Here is a 19,567-nt window from a genome sequence, read left to right as displayed (position 1 = left end):
CCTTGGGGGTTCCCCAGCTAGTGCCTCCCACCACTCCTCATCAGCCAGCCAGTTCCTGACAGTTGGGTAAAGTGCATTGGAAGATGAGATGAGAGCACTGTCATAGAGATACATACCTCTTGCCATTCATTAAGGGGGGTGGGTTGCCCTTTGACTTCTTGAAAAGCTGGTCTTTTACATCAGCAAAAAGATCTGTACACTTCTCAGGTATTTGTCATTATTCTTATACCACCACCACCACCTGAAGCTATTTGGGACTTTTGAAATATTGGCATACGAGTTGTATATTTTCAAGGAAGTAAACTTGCACACGTTTTCCAAGGTCAATGAAAATACAATACAAGTGAGGGGATTCCAGTTTCTTACCTCATGCCTCCTTAGTAGAAGACACTGGAGGCAAGAGGGGGAAGACTATAGAGCCAAAGGCCTGCATGGTGCAACTGACTATTTCCATGCCTTAAAGCATGATACATCACACTTCTATATAATTCAGCCATCCTTTTTCTGAGCATGATTCCTGCAGCCCCCCAATTTATTTTGATAGTTGCCATTCCATACCCAATTTTAGTGACTGATAGAGATGAAACTACTCAAGGGGGAGTGGAGAGGACCAGCTCACAGCTTTAATAAAAGCTTATTTGTGTCTGTTATTAGAAGGCTTTGTACCCACAAGACATCCATTAAAAGTACGTTTAGCTTTAATTTCTGATGCACTCATTTTGAAACTTTTTCAAGCAATTCTATTCACTTAATATCTTAGGCTGGGAGATAACTGCCAAGCACTGCAAGGCTTTAATGTGACTTCTGGGTATGAAACCTTCAGCGCTGGTATCTCTGAGTTTTCAGAAGACAGATACAGTAACGAATGGATAAAGTATGAAGGTAATTCTGTGAAAGTCAATAACTAGCTGGAAGCTACAATTTAATAAGTGTTTGGACATATCTGGCTCAGATAAGTTTTCTGTATTTTAGCCCTCTCTCTGTTAAAAGTGATAGATGTAGCTTAAATCCAGACTCCATGTGGGATTAGATGTCAGGGGAAATAAGTGGAAGCAAGGCATTTGAAATCAATATATTGCCTCTGGGTGCAACATAATACAGACAAAAGTTACAGAAACATAGGCTGGGAAATAGATATTAGAAGAGAATACGTTTTAGTTTATAAGCTGACCTTGGCTCTTGTGAAAACATATGTATGGAAATGAGTGCGAGACTTTAAAAACTGCAAGTCAGCTTGTATTGGAGTATAAAGGAGCCATGTCAGATGAAATCTGAAGTTTTAAAAGTAGGAGCTCTTTTTTGAAGCACATCATAAAATAGGTTGTAAGCTATTTATGCTTGCCAAATATAATAATAATAATAATAATAATAATAATAATAATAATAATAATACTTTTTGTGTCATCTGAGTTTTCCCATACTCCTTTTGATTCATGGGTATATATTCTCTGTATCTGTGCAGATCTCATTGCAGGATGGTGATACCTCTATTACAGGCATCCCCCAAACTGCGGCCCTCCAGATGTTTTCACCTACAACTCCCACGATCCCTAGCTAACAGGACCAGTGGTCAGGGATGATGGGAATTGTAGTCCAAAACATCTGGAGGGCCGAAGTTTGGGGATGCCTTCTCTATTATAATGCACTAGTGGTTTTCAGCCCGTTCAATAACGGGCGCTAGAATCCTGGGGTTCGGAGAAGCGCTTGCGCAGCGCTTCTCCGAACCCTGGGACCTGTCCTTGCTGTCGGCGGCAGGGGGACAGGAACGGAGGAGGAGAAAGCGCTGCTTTTTCCTTCTCCGTTCCTCTCCCGCAGCCGCCGACAGGAAGCAGATATCCCAGGGTTCGGAGAAGCGCTTGCGCAGCGCTTCTCCGAACCCTGGGACCCGTCCTTGCTGTCGGCGGCAGGGGGACAGGAACGGAGGAGGAGAAAGCGCTGCTTTCTCCTTCTCCGTTCCTCTCCCGCAGCCGCCGACAGGAAGCAGACATCCCAGGGTTCGGAGAAGCGCTTGCGCAGCGCTTCTCCGAACCCTGGGACCCGTCCTTGCTGTCGGCGGCAGGGGGACAGGAACGGAGGAGGAGAAAGCGCTGCTTTCTCCTTCTCCGTTCCTCTCCCGCAGCCGCCGACAGGAAGCAGACATCCCAGGGTTCGGAGAAGCGCTTGCGCAGCGCTTCTCCGAACCCTGGGACCCGTCCTTGCTGTCGGCGGCAGGGGGACAGGAACGGAGGAGGAGAAAGCGGCGCTTTCTCCTCCTTCCTTCCTCTCCCCCAGCCGCCGACAGGAAGGACGCGCGCACTCTCCCCCCCGCCTCCTCCAACCGCCGCTCCTCACGGCCAGGGAGGGTTGTGAGGAGGCCTTCGCCGGCCTCCACCCCGGCGGGAGCGGCGGTTGGAGGAGGCAGAGTGGGGGGAGAGTGCGCGCGCGCAGTCTCTGCTGTCCAATCCCTGTATCCCTGGGGCACATGCGCAGTGACCCAGGGACACACGGGACATCTGGACGCAGGGACAACATGGACATTATTATATAGGATGACCCATTTTGAGGAGGCCAGTTTGGGTGGTAAAATAGGCTTCTAGCCCTTTCTGGAAGCTGAGAATCTGGTCATTCGTGACCTAGAAGAGATAAAAACTGGAAATGATGCCTGAATCAATTCAGCTGCCAAGGATCAGGTGTCCCATGAGAAAAGTGCTAGCAAAGACACTTACTGTTACTTTAAAAATAACTTTTATTTGGTTTTCAAGAATATTTGAATACAAAAACAGAAGAAGTTACCTGTTGAATAAAGCATTCCCCCTGTCAGCAAACAAACATACACAGACCCGCTATAACAAATGAACAAACTTAATAATTGAAACAAAACTGGCAGAGAAACTTCTTAAAAATAGACAGCCATGGCACACTAAGGAGAGGTATTAACATTATCTAAGTATTTTGCATATTGTCTTAATTTATTGAAAACAGGGTTACGGTGGGCTCTGTTTTCATTGGATACTTGTCATAGGTTAAATTTCTGTCATTTCATACCCATTTCTTTTCTTTTTTAAAAAATTGTTTTCTTTTTTATGCTTATTTCCATGCTTATTACATACAAAAAAAACAATACCTAAAAGGAGTACAACTTAAGAGGGGAGGGAAAAGGAGAGAAAATAAAATGCACACAATCTGTTAATAAGATAAAAATTATGACATAAATTTGTGGTTGCAATTTCATGTTACAATAAAAATAAAAATCTCATTATCTTTTATATCCGACCTCCCATTTATTCCTTAATTCTTTTTACATAAATTTACTGCCATATCAAAATACTATTTTTATATTAATATTTTAACAATTTATAAATGCTTATATTTATATAAGCTATTAATAAAAATTGCTGGGATCACTCAAAAGCTGCTACAGATTTTAACATGGTATAATTTTGTTTTTATACCCATTTCTACTGTCTGTCTTGCCTGAACGAGGTCAGAAAAGTTCAACTTCTCTTTACACATCTCCACTTTGCCCCTGATGCTAAGACAATGTTGCTTAAGGGTGGAGGCCTGTATCTATATTCTTAAAAGAACATTGATATAAACAGAAAGGGCTAGCTAGAAAACCAAAGTGTAAATATTTTGATCCTTTTTGTGGATATCTGTATTGCTTACTCAGTGTTTTACCAAATTTCCCTGTGTTTTCATTGCATAATGGTGAGTATTTGTGCTTTTCAGAACCTCCTAGTATTTTGAAATTGTTCAGAAGTTTCCATGACCTTTTGAATTTCTTTGGTGTTGGTGTTTTACAAATGCATGATAGATGTTGTGGTTTGTGCAGTATTTGTTTCTTGGAGAAGGCAAACTGAAGCCAAAAGTCATTGTTTTGAGTTGTTTGTAAGTCGAACAGTGTTAATTTAGCATTATTGTTGGATTCTTTGTATCCAATTTTGTTTACAGAAATGCTGTTTGTGGTAGCAAATATTTTTAGGACTGGAGCATAAGGGAAATTTTGAACAGCTAAAGAGTTCATCTTAATCCTTAAAAACAACATATGTGAGTTGATCCAAAAAGAGCTGACATTAAAATAGTTCCAGTACAGTATCATTGCACACAAATGTATTATTATGTTTTAGCACTCCCACAAATATATACAGCCACACACAACACTTAGCAGCTTTCAGTTTCTCCCCGTTGTTGAATTCCAAAAATATACATGGTGTAGGATTAAAGTTCAGATAAAACTAACCACCCAACCTGGCCATCTTGCTCCTGCAAATGGCCAAATGTCATTTTAATTATATTGCCATCCATTAAAAAAAAAGATGTTTGTATCTTTTACCCAGCTCTTTATTTTACAGGGGTGAGGCATGATGCAAGAACATGGAAGAAATGCCCTGTTGATTCAGGCCAAAGACCATATCAAATTACCACAGAAACTAGAGGCAGTTAACAGCAATCCTAACTAGTAGTTCTTCCTGACAGGGATGCCCACCCTGTGGAACACCCTCCCATCAGATGTCAAGGAGATAAAGAACTACACAACTTTTTAGAAGACATCTGAAGGCTGTCCTGTATTAGGAAGTTTTAAATGGTTGATGTTTTATTATGTTTTTGTAGGTGTTGGAAGCCTCCTAGAGTGGGTGGGAGATAATAATAATAATAATAATAATAATAATAATAATAATAATAGACCCAGGTAGCGCTGTGGGTTAAACCACAGAGTCTAGGGCTTGCTGATCAGAAGGTTGGCGGTTCAAATCCCAGCAATGGGGTGAGCTCCCGTTGCTCGGTCCCAGCTCCTGCCCACCTAGCAGTTCGAAAGCACATCAAAGTGCAAGTAGATAAATAGGGACCGCTCCGGTGGGAAGGTTAACGGCATTTCCGTGCGCTGCTCTGGTTCGCCAGAAGCAGCTTTGTCATGCTGGCCACATGACCCGGAAGCTGTCTGCGGACAAATGCTGGCTCCCTCGGCCTACAGAGCGAGATGAGCGCCGCAACCCCAGAGTCGGACACGACTTGACCTGATGGTCAGGGGCCCCTTTACCTTTACCTTTAATAGTAGTAGTAATAATAATAATAATAATTAATAAATATATCTTGGGGGAGCAAATTCCACAATTTAACTGCTGTGTGAAGGAGTACTTTCTTTTGGCTGTCTGAATCTTTCAACATTTAGATTCATTGGATGGCCCCAGAATGAAATATTATAAGTTTTTCTCCTGATCTCTATCCACTTTTCTCACATCATGCATAAATTTATATACCGCTGTCTAGTCCCTGCTTCCTCACCTTCCCCTGCCCCCCAAACTAAAAATCTCAAAATGTTACTTCGTACTGGAGTAGTTCCAGCCTCTTGGTCATTTTGGTTTCACCTTTTTAAAAACCTTTTTGAGCTCTACTGTGTCCTTTTTGAGGTTAAGCAACAGGATCCTAATGTGGTTGCACCATAGATTTGTATAACAATATTATAATATTGGCAGTTTCCTTTTCATTCCTTTTCTTAAAGAGCAATAACTTGGCATTTTAAAAGAGATCCTTTTCGACCCTTTACAACCATTTTAGTCACCTTGACTAATTTTGTGGCATCGGCAAACATTGCCCACTCACTGTTTACCCCCAATTCCCAGGTCCTTTATAAACAGGTTAAAAGCAAAGGTCACACTACTGATCTGTGGGGAGCTTCACTTGATGTGACTGACCCTATGATTGCCCCTAATACATTAGTATTCAAACACCTGCCATGCTACTGCCAGCTCTTCAGTTCTGCTCTTAATAGGAACCTGCCCTCAGTATTAAACTATCACTCACCTAATATATACAAAAGAAGCTACAACTAAATTATTGCATTTTACTAGAGTTTTTGACATGGCCACACTTGTGTTTCCTTGACCTTTGTTAAAACAACAACTGTGATGCTTTTAAAAACAACAGTTAGAATGAGGGACACCTTTAAAATATTTGTTATTCTTGTAGAGAACAAATGGGCGAGTTTGAACATTTCAGCCATGTGTGTGGGTGCTCATTGGCTGGTTGGAATATTCATCCATACTTTTCTGTGCTATGGTATTGCACTGCAAGAAGTTAAACCTTGTGTGGCAATGTGTGTGTAAAATAGTGTGCGAGAGAAGGTACTGGTAATAGTATTTAGACACCGAGAATGCACTTCAGGAAGAATCAGAATTTGGCACATGAGAATAGTGGGGTTATCATATCTGGTATACAGAAATGGGTGAAAACAGAGGTGCCATATGTGATAATGAAATGCCGTATACTAAAGATGAGGAATCTTAGATCCAAGGGCTGAATCCAGGCTTCTCCTAACCAACTCTCAGGGCTTTCTCTCCGTTCTTTTGCCTGACTAGAATGTGAACTGTGATAACCAACTCTCAGGGCTTTCTCTCCGTTCTTTTGCCTGACTAGAATGTGAACTGTGATAATGGCTCTTGCTTGCTTAGATGGATAGAGGGGTGTGGAAGTGGGTATGTAGAAACCTCTGACATCTGTGTGACCAGAATATAGCCTGCTATACAAAAATCAGTGACATCTGTTGTCCTGTCTACCACTGACATCTGGCACCCAGTAGGTCGTCTGTGAAAGAACATTGCTGTCAGGTTCCTCATCCCTGCTCTATACAGGTTGATCAGGTTGCCCATCTCATGAGCCTTAAATAGTCCTCCCTGCACTTGAATCTATTTTTTAAAAAATATGTTAATGCTGATTATGAACAATGTCGTATTCATATTTTTCTGATAGCTGTTCTCATTTGTTAAAGGGTTAAATCCAGTCCTATAGAAGACTCGTGATCAAATTCTAATTCCTCAATATATCTTTCTGTCTTCCAGACAATGCTGCAGAAGCTGATCTGTGGCTTCTGAACAGCTGTACTGTAAAAAGCCCTGCTGAAGACCACTTTAGAAACTCAATTAAGTAAGTTGCTCTCTTGGAAAAAGAAAATATGTTGCATTTGTCGCTGAACAATTGTTGTTTCAGAGAGACCCCTTATAATCTAGAACTGTAACTTGACTCTGTGCAAAACAGGGTGGGGTCTATAGTCTATATGGAATACCTTTTTGCAGTATTATACAGAAGGACTGATAGAGTTGAACTGTAGAAGTAGTATCTAATCCAGGCATCCCCAAACTGCAGCCCTCCAGATGTTTTGACCTAAAACTCCCATGAGCCTTAGCTAACAGGACCAGTGGTCGGGGAAGATGGAATTGTAGTCCAAAAGATCTGGAGGGCCGAAGTTTGGGGATGCCTGATCTAATCCATGTAGCCATTGCCTTGAATAAAACACTGTAGTCTTGCTTGCTTGTTCACTTACAATACGTGTGTCCTTACTTGGTGCTATTTTTGGTAAACAATGAGATACAGGTACAGTGGAACCTTGGTTTATGAACACCTCGGTTTATGAATTTTCGGTTTACGAACGCCGCAGACCCATCTGGAACGGATTAATTCACTTTCCATTACAGTCGTACCTCGGTTTACGAACCGCTCGGGTTGTGAACAGTTCGGGTTACGAACTCCGCAAACCCGGAAGTGTTTTCGGCGCGCGCTCGGTTTGCGACCTTTTCGGGTTACGAACTGCGACCCGGAACGGATCACGTTCGTAACCCGAGGTACTACTGTACTTTCAATGGGAAAGTTCGCTTCAGTTTATGAACGCTTCAGTTTATGAACAGACTTCCGGAACCAATTACACCCAAGCTTCGGGTTAAGTACGCTTCAGGTTGAGTACTCTGCGGACCCATCTGGAACGGATTAATCCACTTTCCATTACTTTCAATGGGAAAGTTCGCTTCAGTTTATGAACGCTTCAGTTTATGAACAGACTTCCGGAACCAATTGTGTTCATAAACCGAGGTACCACTGTACTCATATCTTCCAAGTGTTGTGGGCAACAGTAGACAATGACTGCTATGGGCAGCAACAACAAAAAGATAGGTGACAGTATTCTGTACCGATGAGCACCATCACAAACAAAAGCACTTTGTGTATTACAATTTTTCTCCAATAATAATAAGTCCTCACAGCAGCCTACAGTTATAGTTTTCACATTATGACCCAATTAGAAAATTTGCAGGGCCAACCTACTTAGTTTCCACAATAGAACAGCATCATTTTATCTCTGACCACTATTTTAATTATGTGCTGCTTCTTATGGTTTAACTTTTGGTTAATATAGCAGGAGCAGAGCCCCTTCTGTCTACCTTGATTGACATTCTAAGGCAGGCATCCCCAAACTCGACCCTCCAGATGTTTTGGGACTACAATTCCCATCATCCCTGACCACTGGTCCTGCTAGCTGGGATGATGGCAGTTGTAGTCCCAAAACATCTGGAGGGCCGAGTTTGGGGGTGCCTGTTCTAAGGCATGGTTAGGGAACCTGTAGTCCTCCAGATGCTGCTTGACTCCAGCTCCCATCACTCCTGACCATTGGCCGTAAGGTTCGGGGCCATCCCTACTTGAAGGGAAGTGGTCACATCAGCTTTGGGTCTACGTGTAGTTTCCCAAAAATTGCACAACATTGAACTTAGCCTGTGATACACTTTCTTCATAACTGCTTCTAATGCTGATTTATTTATTTTTTAATCAGACAGCTTACCATCACACCACCCCAGAAACAGCATGCTATGATTTTAGTAGAGCCTTGTTGATCTCTTGATTATTGGTAGATAGGAATGAGAATAGGTGGAATTTGACTCATGTGTCCAGTGTAAACTAAAAATGTTGCCTGTTAGGTAAAGATCTTGTCTTTATGTAAACTTCCATGTGATTGTTTTGTAATCAGAGCTTTTAGTATAGTGCGCAGAATGCCATCTACTGAAACTGAGCATGACCTAACCTTATAATTATAGTTAAGCAGCTAGTGTGCTCAGAAGAATAAACCAGAGGGTCATATTGGTGCTTTAGCTAGTAGATTAACAGAGATTCCTCCTCTACCTTTCATTGGGCTGGTTTGTTAGCAAGAATGAACTGTATTGAGCCTTGGGTTCGAGTCCTTCTCTCTTGCCTCCCTGCCCCCCCCCCCCCGGCCGACATAACTATGATGTGAGATATGAAAGCTTTTGCTTCTCTTTTAAATTAACCACAGTTTGCCATGTTTAGTAGTAATGAGCCATTTCAAACCATAGGTATTGAAGCTGGCTTGTTTCAACCAGCCTTAGTTAATATTCATCACAGTTTAGGGTAGATGTGGTAAACCTGTGGCCTGCTAGCCTGGTGAAGCTTGCCGAACCCTTTCAAGCTGCCAGCCAGCTTTCATCTCCCTTCGTATTGCAGTGCTGGTATGAGAGGAGAGGTTCAGTTATATGATTCTATGTTGCAATAGGAAGGAAAACCCCTGAGAGATGCTTGTGGTGTATGCCCAGGTGAGTATGTGTGTGAGAAAGCATGCTATGTCTCTGAGTGTATGTCTGGTCTACATATGTGGAGAGTGCATGTTTCTGCATCTGTGGTATGTGTGGGTTGTATGTGGGGTTGCACATAGGTGAAAGTTCAGGAGAAACTTTGGTCAAGACCATTGTGGGCAGGTGATTCTCAGGCTGAAAATGTTGGCCACTGTTGGTTTAGAGTTCTGAATGTAGTCGTATGTTCACTGTATACTGAAGCACCGGCAGCCTGGCAATGTTAGCTCTTTTTTTGCCAAGAAAAACCTAGTTTACTAAACACCAGCTATTAATCTGCTGTTGGGCAAATAATACCGTAATTGGTGGGCTACTCAATTATCCTCGTAACAGAATCCTTATAAGTTGAGCTCCAGCTGTTACAAGTGATAGCTTTTGACAATAATCTTTGTGTGCATTGAAGAAGAGAGGTGAAAATGAACTTTCCCTAGGTCATCTCAGCTTCTTTTTATGTCTTTATATGAATGTGATGCTTATTGGGACTGAATTGTGCTCCACAGGATTATACAGTGACCTGTTTCTTGTGGAAAAGAGAATATACTTCTCTTGTGCTGAAACATCTGCACTGACATCCTGTTTGCCTCCAGGTGCAATTCAGAATGTTAGTTTGACATACAGAGCACTAGATGGCCTTGGGACTAGGATATCGAAAGGACCTTTTCCTCCTTTCCCAACTTGTTTGTTCACTCAGATCATACTTTGAGGCCCTTCTCAGTCTACCACCACTTTCTAAGGTTAGGTGAGTGGTACTAGGGCCTTTTCCTGGACAGCAGCTTCTCTTAAGAGCACCCTCAACAGGTATATTTCTTTAAAATATTTAAAATACCTTTTCTCTTGGGAAAAAATGTTTTTTCTTGGAAAACTTGAGGCAGTTTTATGTGTAAAATGCCATTATCAGTGCAAAAAAGCTGCTAGTTTGAGGGTCGAAGTTGCAGGAACTGCCTTAAAAACCCCTCCTTTTCTCTTGATGGTACGCAATTCTCATATAAAGCACATAATTTATAGAGCACTTTAGAGGGTTCACAGTGCTTCATACATATTAAAAGGTAAAGGTAAAGGGACCCCTGACCGTTAAGTCCAGTAGCGGACGACTCTGGGGTTGCGGCGCTCATCTCGCTTTAGTGGCCAAGGGAGCCGGCGTTTGTCCACAGACAGCTTCCGGGTCATGTGACCAGCATGACTACGTGAACCAGAGCAGCACATATATGTAATACATACTACAGTATTTTAAATTCTTACAATAATCTGTTAAGGTAATTCAGTACTAGGGACTGAAGCTGAAAGTATCCTCCTTAACGCACATAGTAAGTATATAGTAGATACAGGTGAGGTTCAACTTGACGACTTCCTGAAATCTAATTTTGGCTGCAATCCTAACTGCTCTTATCTGGAAGGAAGCCCCCTTGAATTCAAAAGGTCTTAGTTTTGAGTAGACATAGTTAGGATTGTGCTATTAGTCTCTGTGTTACCAGCTCTCATTATAATGTTTAAGGTGCAACTTGAATGACTTTTGGAAAGGAAAACAGAATCTGTGTTGCAGAATTATTCATGCTGTTTAATGTTTAACATCCTAAAAATCACTTGACTGTATTTCAAGAATAAAGCCTTTGAACTGTGATGTTGAGCTCTATTTTGAGGTTATGTTAATTGTTAATGTGTAAGAATGCAGGACAAAGGTTAACATATTTTGCAAAAGTGTTGCTGCAGAAACACTTGGTAGGAGGTGTGGGACCTTGTGTGTACATAAAAACGTTGGTACTTCTTAGCTAATAAAATAAAATCACTAGTCGCTTTGTCCTCACATAGCTTTTTTATTTTAAAAATAACTTTTTGGGGTTTTATAAACAGAGATTGTGGGAATAATAAATGATACTAATAAATAGACAAAGTTTTCTATGCCATTTGTTGTTGGCTGTTGTTGGCATTCATCTGTCTTGGAGTGTGCCTCCAGGGTGAAGTCAGAACATTGTGTTAGCTGCACCGAAGTGTCCTCCTCAAGGCGCAAGCCTGTGCAGTGTGTATGGAGGTATTGGGCTACCCATATGACAAGGCAAGCCTCACTGATAGCCTCAAAGAAAAGCTGAGCAAGACGTTTGGCACCAGGAGCTGCCGGAAGGAGGCGAAGAAGGCACCATCCAACCATCTTAGGGACTCCACTCTAGATTTGTGTAGGGTTTACTCCTTAGCTGCTTCTTCTCCTGAAGATAGTCCACAAGATAGTGGAGGTTTAGGATCAGAGTTTTTATTCTCCTTGATGGGCTACCTTCCCAGGTTGACCATCTCCACCTGTCCCTCATTCCCTCTACAGCACGTGCAGTAACCACCTTGTTGACGTTGAACCCAGTATGGGTCTTGACTGCTCAATCTGCCAGAGCCTGTCTTCTCATGCTGGGGAAGCCCCTAACACTACCATCACCTGGTTCAGCCAGCCAATCGAAGCTGTGTGTGGCCACTGTTGCATGCTGACAGCTTCTAGGAGCCACAGGTGATAGCTGAGTGCAGGGTGGGTACCAAAGGTGGACCCAGAAGGAGCACAGTGTGTTCCCCCACCAGAAGTACTAGTCTTCTAATACCCCATACATCACAAAAATAGCTTAATAAATTGGTAGCAATAGCTACTACATGTGGTTCATTTTTAGTGACCATTGTACAAGTTCTTGGTTCATGGAGTGTTTTAAATAAAAATAAAAATAAAAACAATAACAAAGGGGAAACAGGATAGAACAGAGTTAACAGATAACATTCAACATCGCTTAGCTAAAATGCCTAATCAGGAGCCATTTTGGTTGTGCTTAGATTAAGTACGACTTGTAATAGTCAATTTCTTCTCTTACGTTTCCAATGGAACAATATAAAATGCTGGTTTATTGATGAACATGGGAGGAGGAGGCTTCAAAGTGAAGATAATAATTTATGTTTAAATTTACATTTAGATCAACCAGATTGAGCCAAACACAGATGGCAGAGATTATTCATTTTCTGGAATACTGGCATATGTTATTAAATTCAACCACACCGGGGTAAAGCCATCTTTCTTAATCGGTCCACATGTCAACTGTAGTTTATTTGTTAATATCTCAAGAAGAGCTGTTTCCCAAACTGTTTTTTACCAGTTGCCTATTGTAGTGCCAGAAAGGTCTTTCTAGGTCTTGTTATATTGCTTCTCCCTGGTTGTAATAAATGGCTTATTAAGTCTTTATTATGTAAATCCAGATTGTTGTGTTGGCCGCATAGCTTTTGTGAGTCACTTATGGTTAGGGAGAAAAATACATATATCACAGCTCATATAAACATTCCCTGCCTGGTTACCTGGAGAAACCTCTTCCTTAATTAGTGACTTTAGAGGCCTTATTAGAGATTGCTATTACCCTGATAAAATCGAATGTATTTCTTGCCTTTGCAATATAGATACATAATGAAGCCATTATCATATATACAAATATTGTGGTCTCAGTTACCTGAGTTCTGGTACTAGCCCGGTGGAGTATTGACTGCCACCACCTTCCGAATATAGAATATTAAGACTCTACAGTAGCTTGGCTAAAAGGCATAGAACAAGAATGTAGGGTGAAATACTGTAAAGGTTATTTGGAATCCCCTTAGATTAAATCACATCAGCTGTACCTTAACCAAACATTTTGATTTTTCAAAATATACAGAATATGGTATTACAGTCAATTTAAATAAGCAAAGTTTGTTTTGCACTACTAACATAGGTAAGTAGCTGCAGCCCAACAGAATTCCCTCATGCTACCATTTGAATTGCTAGGCTTGGATGGGTAATCATAGTGACAGGGGCAGCTCCTATCTGGTCTGGACAGGGGTCCCCTGAGTGTTTCTGGGCCCTCAGCCACTGCCCTGCCTGCTTCCTCCCTAGTGCTAGGCCTGTGTATTTGGCCTATGATTTCTTTGACAGAAATCTTTATCTTGTCAGTTATTTCCTTAATTACAGACGCAAGATATAAACCAGTAATAGCATGAAACTTTGTCCATTATTGTGTGTTTTCGGGGGCTGATTTCCTGACATAGCAGGGAGACATAACCCACTGCCTCTTAAAATTTAATTTTGTAAAAGAAATCCACTTTAAAAGTTCATAAAGCACAGTGAGGCTGTTCTGTATGTAATGATGTCACTGTAGCTCCCAGGCAGAGAACTCTGCTGATGGATGTGGCAATAAAAAATGAAGCAGGTTAGCTTTTTGATTGCTTCACACTGTAAATCTATCTGACGGATTCATGCTGAGTTTTCCTATTAGATATTAGTTAAGCTTAAGTCTGATTTACTTGTTCAGATCATTGGCAGTTTTTCCTAATGGCATCAGTTCTGCTGAAGGCCAGATAAGAAAGCGGGAGCCCAGTCCCCAAGACACGTTTAGTACAGTGGTACCTCGGTTTACGAACTTAATTCGTTCCTGAAGTCCATTCTTAAACCAAACCCATTCTTAAACCGAGGCACGTTTTCCCTAATGAGGTCTCCCGCCGCCGGTGCCCTTCCACCGTTTGGCTTCCATTTGTAAACCAAGGTAAAGTTCGCAAACCGGAACACTACTTCCGGTTTTGCGGAGTTCGTAAACCGAATAGTTTGTAAACAAACAGGACTGTTCGTAAACCAAGGTACCACTGTATTTCCGTTGCAATTTGGTGAAATGAGCCAACCCTCTCTTTCACGGGTCTACCTCTATACAGTGGTACCTCTGCTTAAGAACTTAATTCGTTCTGGAGGTCTATTCTTAACCTGAAACTGTTCTTAACATGAGGTGCCACTTTAGCTAATGGGGCTTCACGCTGCCGCCACGCCACCATCGTGCTATTTCTGTTCTCATCCTGAAGCAAAGTTCTTAACCCGAGGTATTATTTCTGGGTTAGCGGAGTCTGTAACCTGAAGCGTCTGTAACCTGAAGCGTTTGTAACCCAAGGTACCACTGTACCTGCATGGTTCTGTATCTGAATGATTAATAATAATAATGTATTTTGAAAAAGATAAGGTTAGCATTGGTTTTGGGGAGCTCTGACATTTGCCTGACCATGTCAGATGCTGACACCAGGTCTGGATATCTCCTAGGGGGAGAGGGCATAGTTCAAAGGCAGAAAACTGGCTTTGCCTGCTGCCAGTCAGAGTAGACAGCACTGTGCTAGATGGACCAGTGGTCCAACAATATAAATCAGCTGCATGTGTTCCACTTCTGAATGTATTTTCAAGGGGAGAACACACAAATAAATACAGTATCTGACATGAAGATGGAGATCCTGGAATGAAAATAGGCATGTACATTCAAAACACAATTACATGTTTCACGTTTGAACCCCACCACCATTTTCACAACAGCTGGGGTTTTTTGCGAAGTGAGGCATCTCAGACATTATATTTTCAGTTTCCTTCTGCAACTGCTAATCTACAACCTTCTTCCTTATGGAGGAAGGGGATGAAGTCCTGTTCTCAAGTCAGGTGTTCCAGCGTTTCTGAAAGGAGTGCTATAGAAACCCTCTCCTTTCCAGGTGGCGAGTTCTGAAGTTGGTTATTGTTGAATTTGACGATTGTGGAATGCCGTATCATTTCCCTCACCCTCTCATACACACACTCGCCATTAATAAGACATGCTAGGTGGATTTGAGCAGGTCCTAGTAGATATTGTGTTGATTTCTGTATTAAGTATATGTTGGTCTCTGTCCTTACCTCTTTTTGTTAGGCAAAGAACTCAAGAAGTCATGTCAAACCTCTCCATGTGAGATAAATGGGAATGACTCAGAGCTGCCATTGCAGGTCTCTCTCATTTCATTTGGAAAGGTATTCATTCTGTCAGTAAGAGTACACGAACAACAACTCAGTTATTCATCAGTTTATGCTTAATAATGAAAAGCATGCTTTCGACAAAATATCACAAAATATTATTCATGTCACTTGTTTCAAGACCCATAAAATTTTTAATTTCTGTTGCAAACAGTAAAAAGGTACTTAATTCCTTGCACATTAGGCTTTTAAAATAAGGGGGTGGTTTGATATTGTCACGGCACTATCTACTACCAAAAAAAGAGCGAGTGGGGGGGGAATGTAAACATGATGATGTGATTTCTTTTAAAGAGTTTACCCTAGAGCTCTAAATACTATGTTGGAATAGAAAAAGGACCTTTGTAAAAGCAGTTCTAAAAGGGGTGTCAGATATGCCAGGTTAGGGTAGTTTTTGTTGTTATTTATCAATTTACTATTTGTCCTGGAGTTATTTTCCATAACTAAATTTGTTTAACTAGGGGCTGATTCCAAAAAGCTAACACAGGGATCCCCAAACTAAGGCCCGGGGGCCGGATGCGGCCCAATTGCCTTCTAAATGCAGCCCGTGGACGGTCCGGGAATCAGCATGTGTTCTTTTTCTTTTCTTTAAAATGCATCTCTGGGTTATTTGTGGGGCCTGCCTGGTGTTTTTACATGAGTAGAATGTTTCCTTTTATTTAAATGAGTAGAATGTTTCCTTTTATTTAAAATGCATCTCTGGGTTATTTGTGGGGCATAGGAATTCATTCATATTTTTTTCCCAAAATATAGTCCGGCCTGCCACAAGGTCTGAGGGACAGTGGACAGTGGACCCTGCTGAAAAAGTTTGCTGATCCCTGAGCTAACACAACAGAGCCTTTCCCAACTCTCATATTGCTGTACTCAGACCTTGTTGAGACTGCTACCCACCCCCAGTATCGCCTACTGCTCACAGTATTCAAACGTCTGCCATTACTTTAAAATCACAATTTTTTCCTCCTAGTTTTTTCTCCATCCCTACTCAAACCTCTGTTGTTGTTTTGAACCACTTTTCCCCTTTCATTGTCTCAGTCACCTCCATGCTATGGCAACTGGTGTTGCGTAGTCTGCCTTCTCTTTTCTTCCGCTATCCCACCTGACTTCATGCAAGTCCAGGACTGTGATGCAGCACTGCAGATCCTCCAGTGGAGACTGTGTGATAATAGCGTTGCATTTTTCTGTATATAGGAAGAAAAAAATAGGGAGATGTCCTGAATTTCCCCCCAGAAGTTCTTAAGAGTATATCATCTAACTTAACTGAATTTTAATTTGAGTGAGTAGAGAGGAAGAAAATGAGTTCTTAGGCAATAGAGCCTGACAACTATGTCATTTGTTACTTGCTCACTTGAGGGTGGGTGGTACTCACTTTAAGGTTCGTTGTGAAAAGTCTGAACGAAGTTGCAGACCCTTATCAGTCTTAATGTTAGGTCCCTGCACATGTTTTATTTCTTTTTATTGGGAGGTTGATTAGTGCAATACAACTTTAAATATTCTTATTTCCGTTTTGTCCTCTAATTAGGACTCCAATGGAGTGCCAGCTCTTAATAAAACAGCCCCCTTATTACTATTCATCCTAAAATGAAGCTGTAGATCAGAACAATATGGATTTATTACAGTTCCTTTTGATTCCTGCTTAGTAATTCTGAAGTACAGGGGAGCTATACTAAATGGTTTTTCCCCACTCTTTATGGTTTTAGGTGCATTTTGTAACTGATAATGCAGCTACTTTATAAGACCATTCTGACCTGTAGTTGATTGTATGCAAGGAAAGATGAGTTCTACATGAATGCTGAAGTGGCATAATTAGTATAAGTAATCTACTTGAAGTAGTCTCTACTGGTGGTACCTCAGCTCTGCTTTTATGCTGTGACACTTTTTCTGGATCAATGTGACCTTGAGCTGATACTCTGATATTTAAAAGTAGTGAACATTCTTTAGCTGAAATGTGTGAAGTGTTTAAGGGGCTTGTAGTGGTAAAAGATTCACACCTGATAACCAGAAACTTGTTTATTTAGAGCATTTAATCTCAGAAGCTACCGGTATCTAAAACATAAATGCATAAAAAAATTACAATGTTTAACAGATTTCTACTCTGTGCCAGCACTGTCCATGGAAACATTTGGGTGCAAGTTCCAGCTTTCCTTTCCAAAACATAAGGATTTTTTCTTCCATCCAGGTGTGCTGAGGCCAAATTATACTTCTCAATCTGTCTTAATGAATAGAATAATAATAATTTATACTGGTGGCTTCCAACAGTAAAATAAAATAAAATAATCTATTAAACATTAAAAGCCTCCCTAAACAGGGCTGCCTTCAGATGTCTTTTAAAAATCTGGTAGCTGTTTTTCTCTTTGACATCTGATGGGAGGGCGTTCCACAGGGCGGGCGCCACTACCGAGAAGGTCCTCTGCCTGGTTCACTGCAACTTGGCTTCTCGCAATGAGGGAACCACCAGAAGGCCCTCGGAGCTGGACCTCAGTGTCTGGGCAGAATGATGGGGGTGGAGACGCTCCTTCAGGTATACTGGACCGAGGCCATTTAGGGCTTTAAAGGTCAGCACCAACACTTTGAATTGTGCTCGGAAACATAGAACAGAACAGAACAGAAATGTCTACATTGTACTGTTGTGCAAACTTCCAATGACAATTGCTTTATGGCTGGTGGTTATACTACTACTACGACTACTACTACTACTACTTTGGGCAGTTCCCAACAAAATATTAAAAATACAATAAAGAGATTATTGGCTTCCCTTCTTCATGTAGTGCATAGTTAAACTATGGAACTCACTCCCACATGAGGCAGTGATGGCCACCAACTTGGATGGCTTTAAAAAAAGAGGTTTAGATAAATTTGTGCAAGAGAGGGAGCAGTTTGGAGGCAGCAGTGCTTCTGAATACCAGTTCCCACAGGCATCTGATCCGCCTCTGTGAGAACAGGATTCTGAACTAGATGGGCAACTGGCCTGATCCAGCAGGCTCCTCTTATGTTATTGAACTAAATATGTCCCTGATTTCTAGTTTAATGGGTTCATTATTCCCCTAGAAAAAGTGGAGCTATTTTTCTTATGATTTTGTGGCAGGTATTTGAAATTTTAAAAACGTTTATGAATTACTCATAGTGCCATGAGGAACTCTGCATCCTCCCACCATGACAGCAGCATTCCTTTGGAATACTTTTTAGAAAGTACACCAGCAGTGGCGGAGCTTCAAGCTCCGGCGGGGGGGGGGGCATGGCAGAGAGCAGACGGAGGAGTGGCTGGTGCATGTCCCGCCAAAGCCATTATTTTTACTCTTAAACCATTTTATTCTTTCATGAATATATATTACAGTTGCAACCCTGGTATGGTAATTGCCAGGTCACTAGATGCTACTGGCTTTTATGGATTCTTCCGGAACCCCCCAAAGTAAACAAGCTATTTGTAGCAAACACAATTTCATCTGTAGTGCGCAATTGTCTCAAATAAATAGTGTTTCAAATCTCAAAAATAGTGTTGCAAATTCCCCCAAATTAGTTTTTTAGTTTTTTAGCACTGGCCCAGAACATGTAGATTTGGTAACCAGTCAGTTTCAAAAGCAAAGAGTGGTTGTACCCTGTAGTCTGTCCAGAAGTCATCTACCAAATGCCATCATTATTTGATTTAGCAGCCTTCAAAATGTCTTTGTAGATGAAGCTTTAGTTGGTCACATTATAACAATTCCCTTTGGAGTTTTTTTAATTCCTAAAACTTTTAAAGATGTACAGGGTCGAGGTTTCGCTGTAGCATTATAATATTAATCTTCAGTTATAAAGCCCTTAATGCAAGATTAGTTGTCAGTCGCTTGATGTACCGTATTTCTAATGTGACCCGCAGCACTGAACAAGTTGTTCTCTGCTGTTTTTAAGTAAATGTCTATATCTTATTTAGTAAACAGGCACTGTGAAACCTGTCTATAGAGGAGCAGTATATACAAGATGTACCTTTGAGCAAGGAGCTTTGACGTATTTGGTACAAATGCTTCATGTTTCAGAACAAATGCATTGCAGACTGGCACATGGAATCAAATATTACCTTGAGGCTCCTTCTTTCAGTCAGCCCCCTTACCTAATCTTATGAATGAAACCTGAACCATCTGCTTGACAGATGGTGTGGGCAGGTAGGTAACCAAAGAAATTGTGTGTTTTTCTTGCAGATAAAGTTGTGCTTACCATATGCACTTTGTTTACCAAGTGCTAGTCAAGTCTTTAAAGAAAAGGCTTTATACCATCTGGATTAGAGAGCCATAATAGGAAGAGAGGCAGTTATGTCTGTACAAAGTGCCTTTCCTCAAACTGCTGTTTACTGGATCATTTATGACTAATTAACGGGCTGACTAATTCATATTGCTCAATAGTGGGTGGACCCTTCAACACATAAAAG

At 41.3% G+C, this 19,567-nt stretch overlaps 1 protein-coding gene across 8 annotated transcripts in view; it reads left to right on the top strand.

Annotated features, from left to right (window-relative positions):
- Positions 1-19,567, top strand: part of CDKAL1 (CDK5 regulatory subunit associated protein 1 like 1) — a 250,860-nt gene that overhangs the window by 41,075 nt on the left and 190,218 nt on the right. For all 8 annotated transcript variants that reach the window (XR_009558049.1, XM_035126315.2, XM_035126314.2 and 5 more), the window contains one exon: positions 6,816-6,900. Coding sequence is in view for 7 of the 8 variants with exons in the window: in XM_035126315.2 (XP_034982206.1) it covers positions 6,816-6,900 (85 nt within the window). In the remaining variant the exon portion in view is untranslated. The remainder of the gene's footprint in view (positions 1-6,815; positions 6,901-19,567) is intronic.

The sequence above is a fragment of the Zootoca vivipara genome, chromosome 8, assembly GCF_963506605.1.
Source record: "Zootoca vivipara chromosome 8, rZooViv1.1, whole genome shotgun sequence".
Taxonomy (NCBI): domain Eukaryota; kingdom Metazoa; phylum Chordata; class Lepidosauria; order Squamata; family Lacertidae; genus Zootoca; species Zootoca vivipara.
Note: the sequence above shows the minus strand (reverse complement) of the source record. Positions and strands in the feature narration are given on the sequence as shown.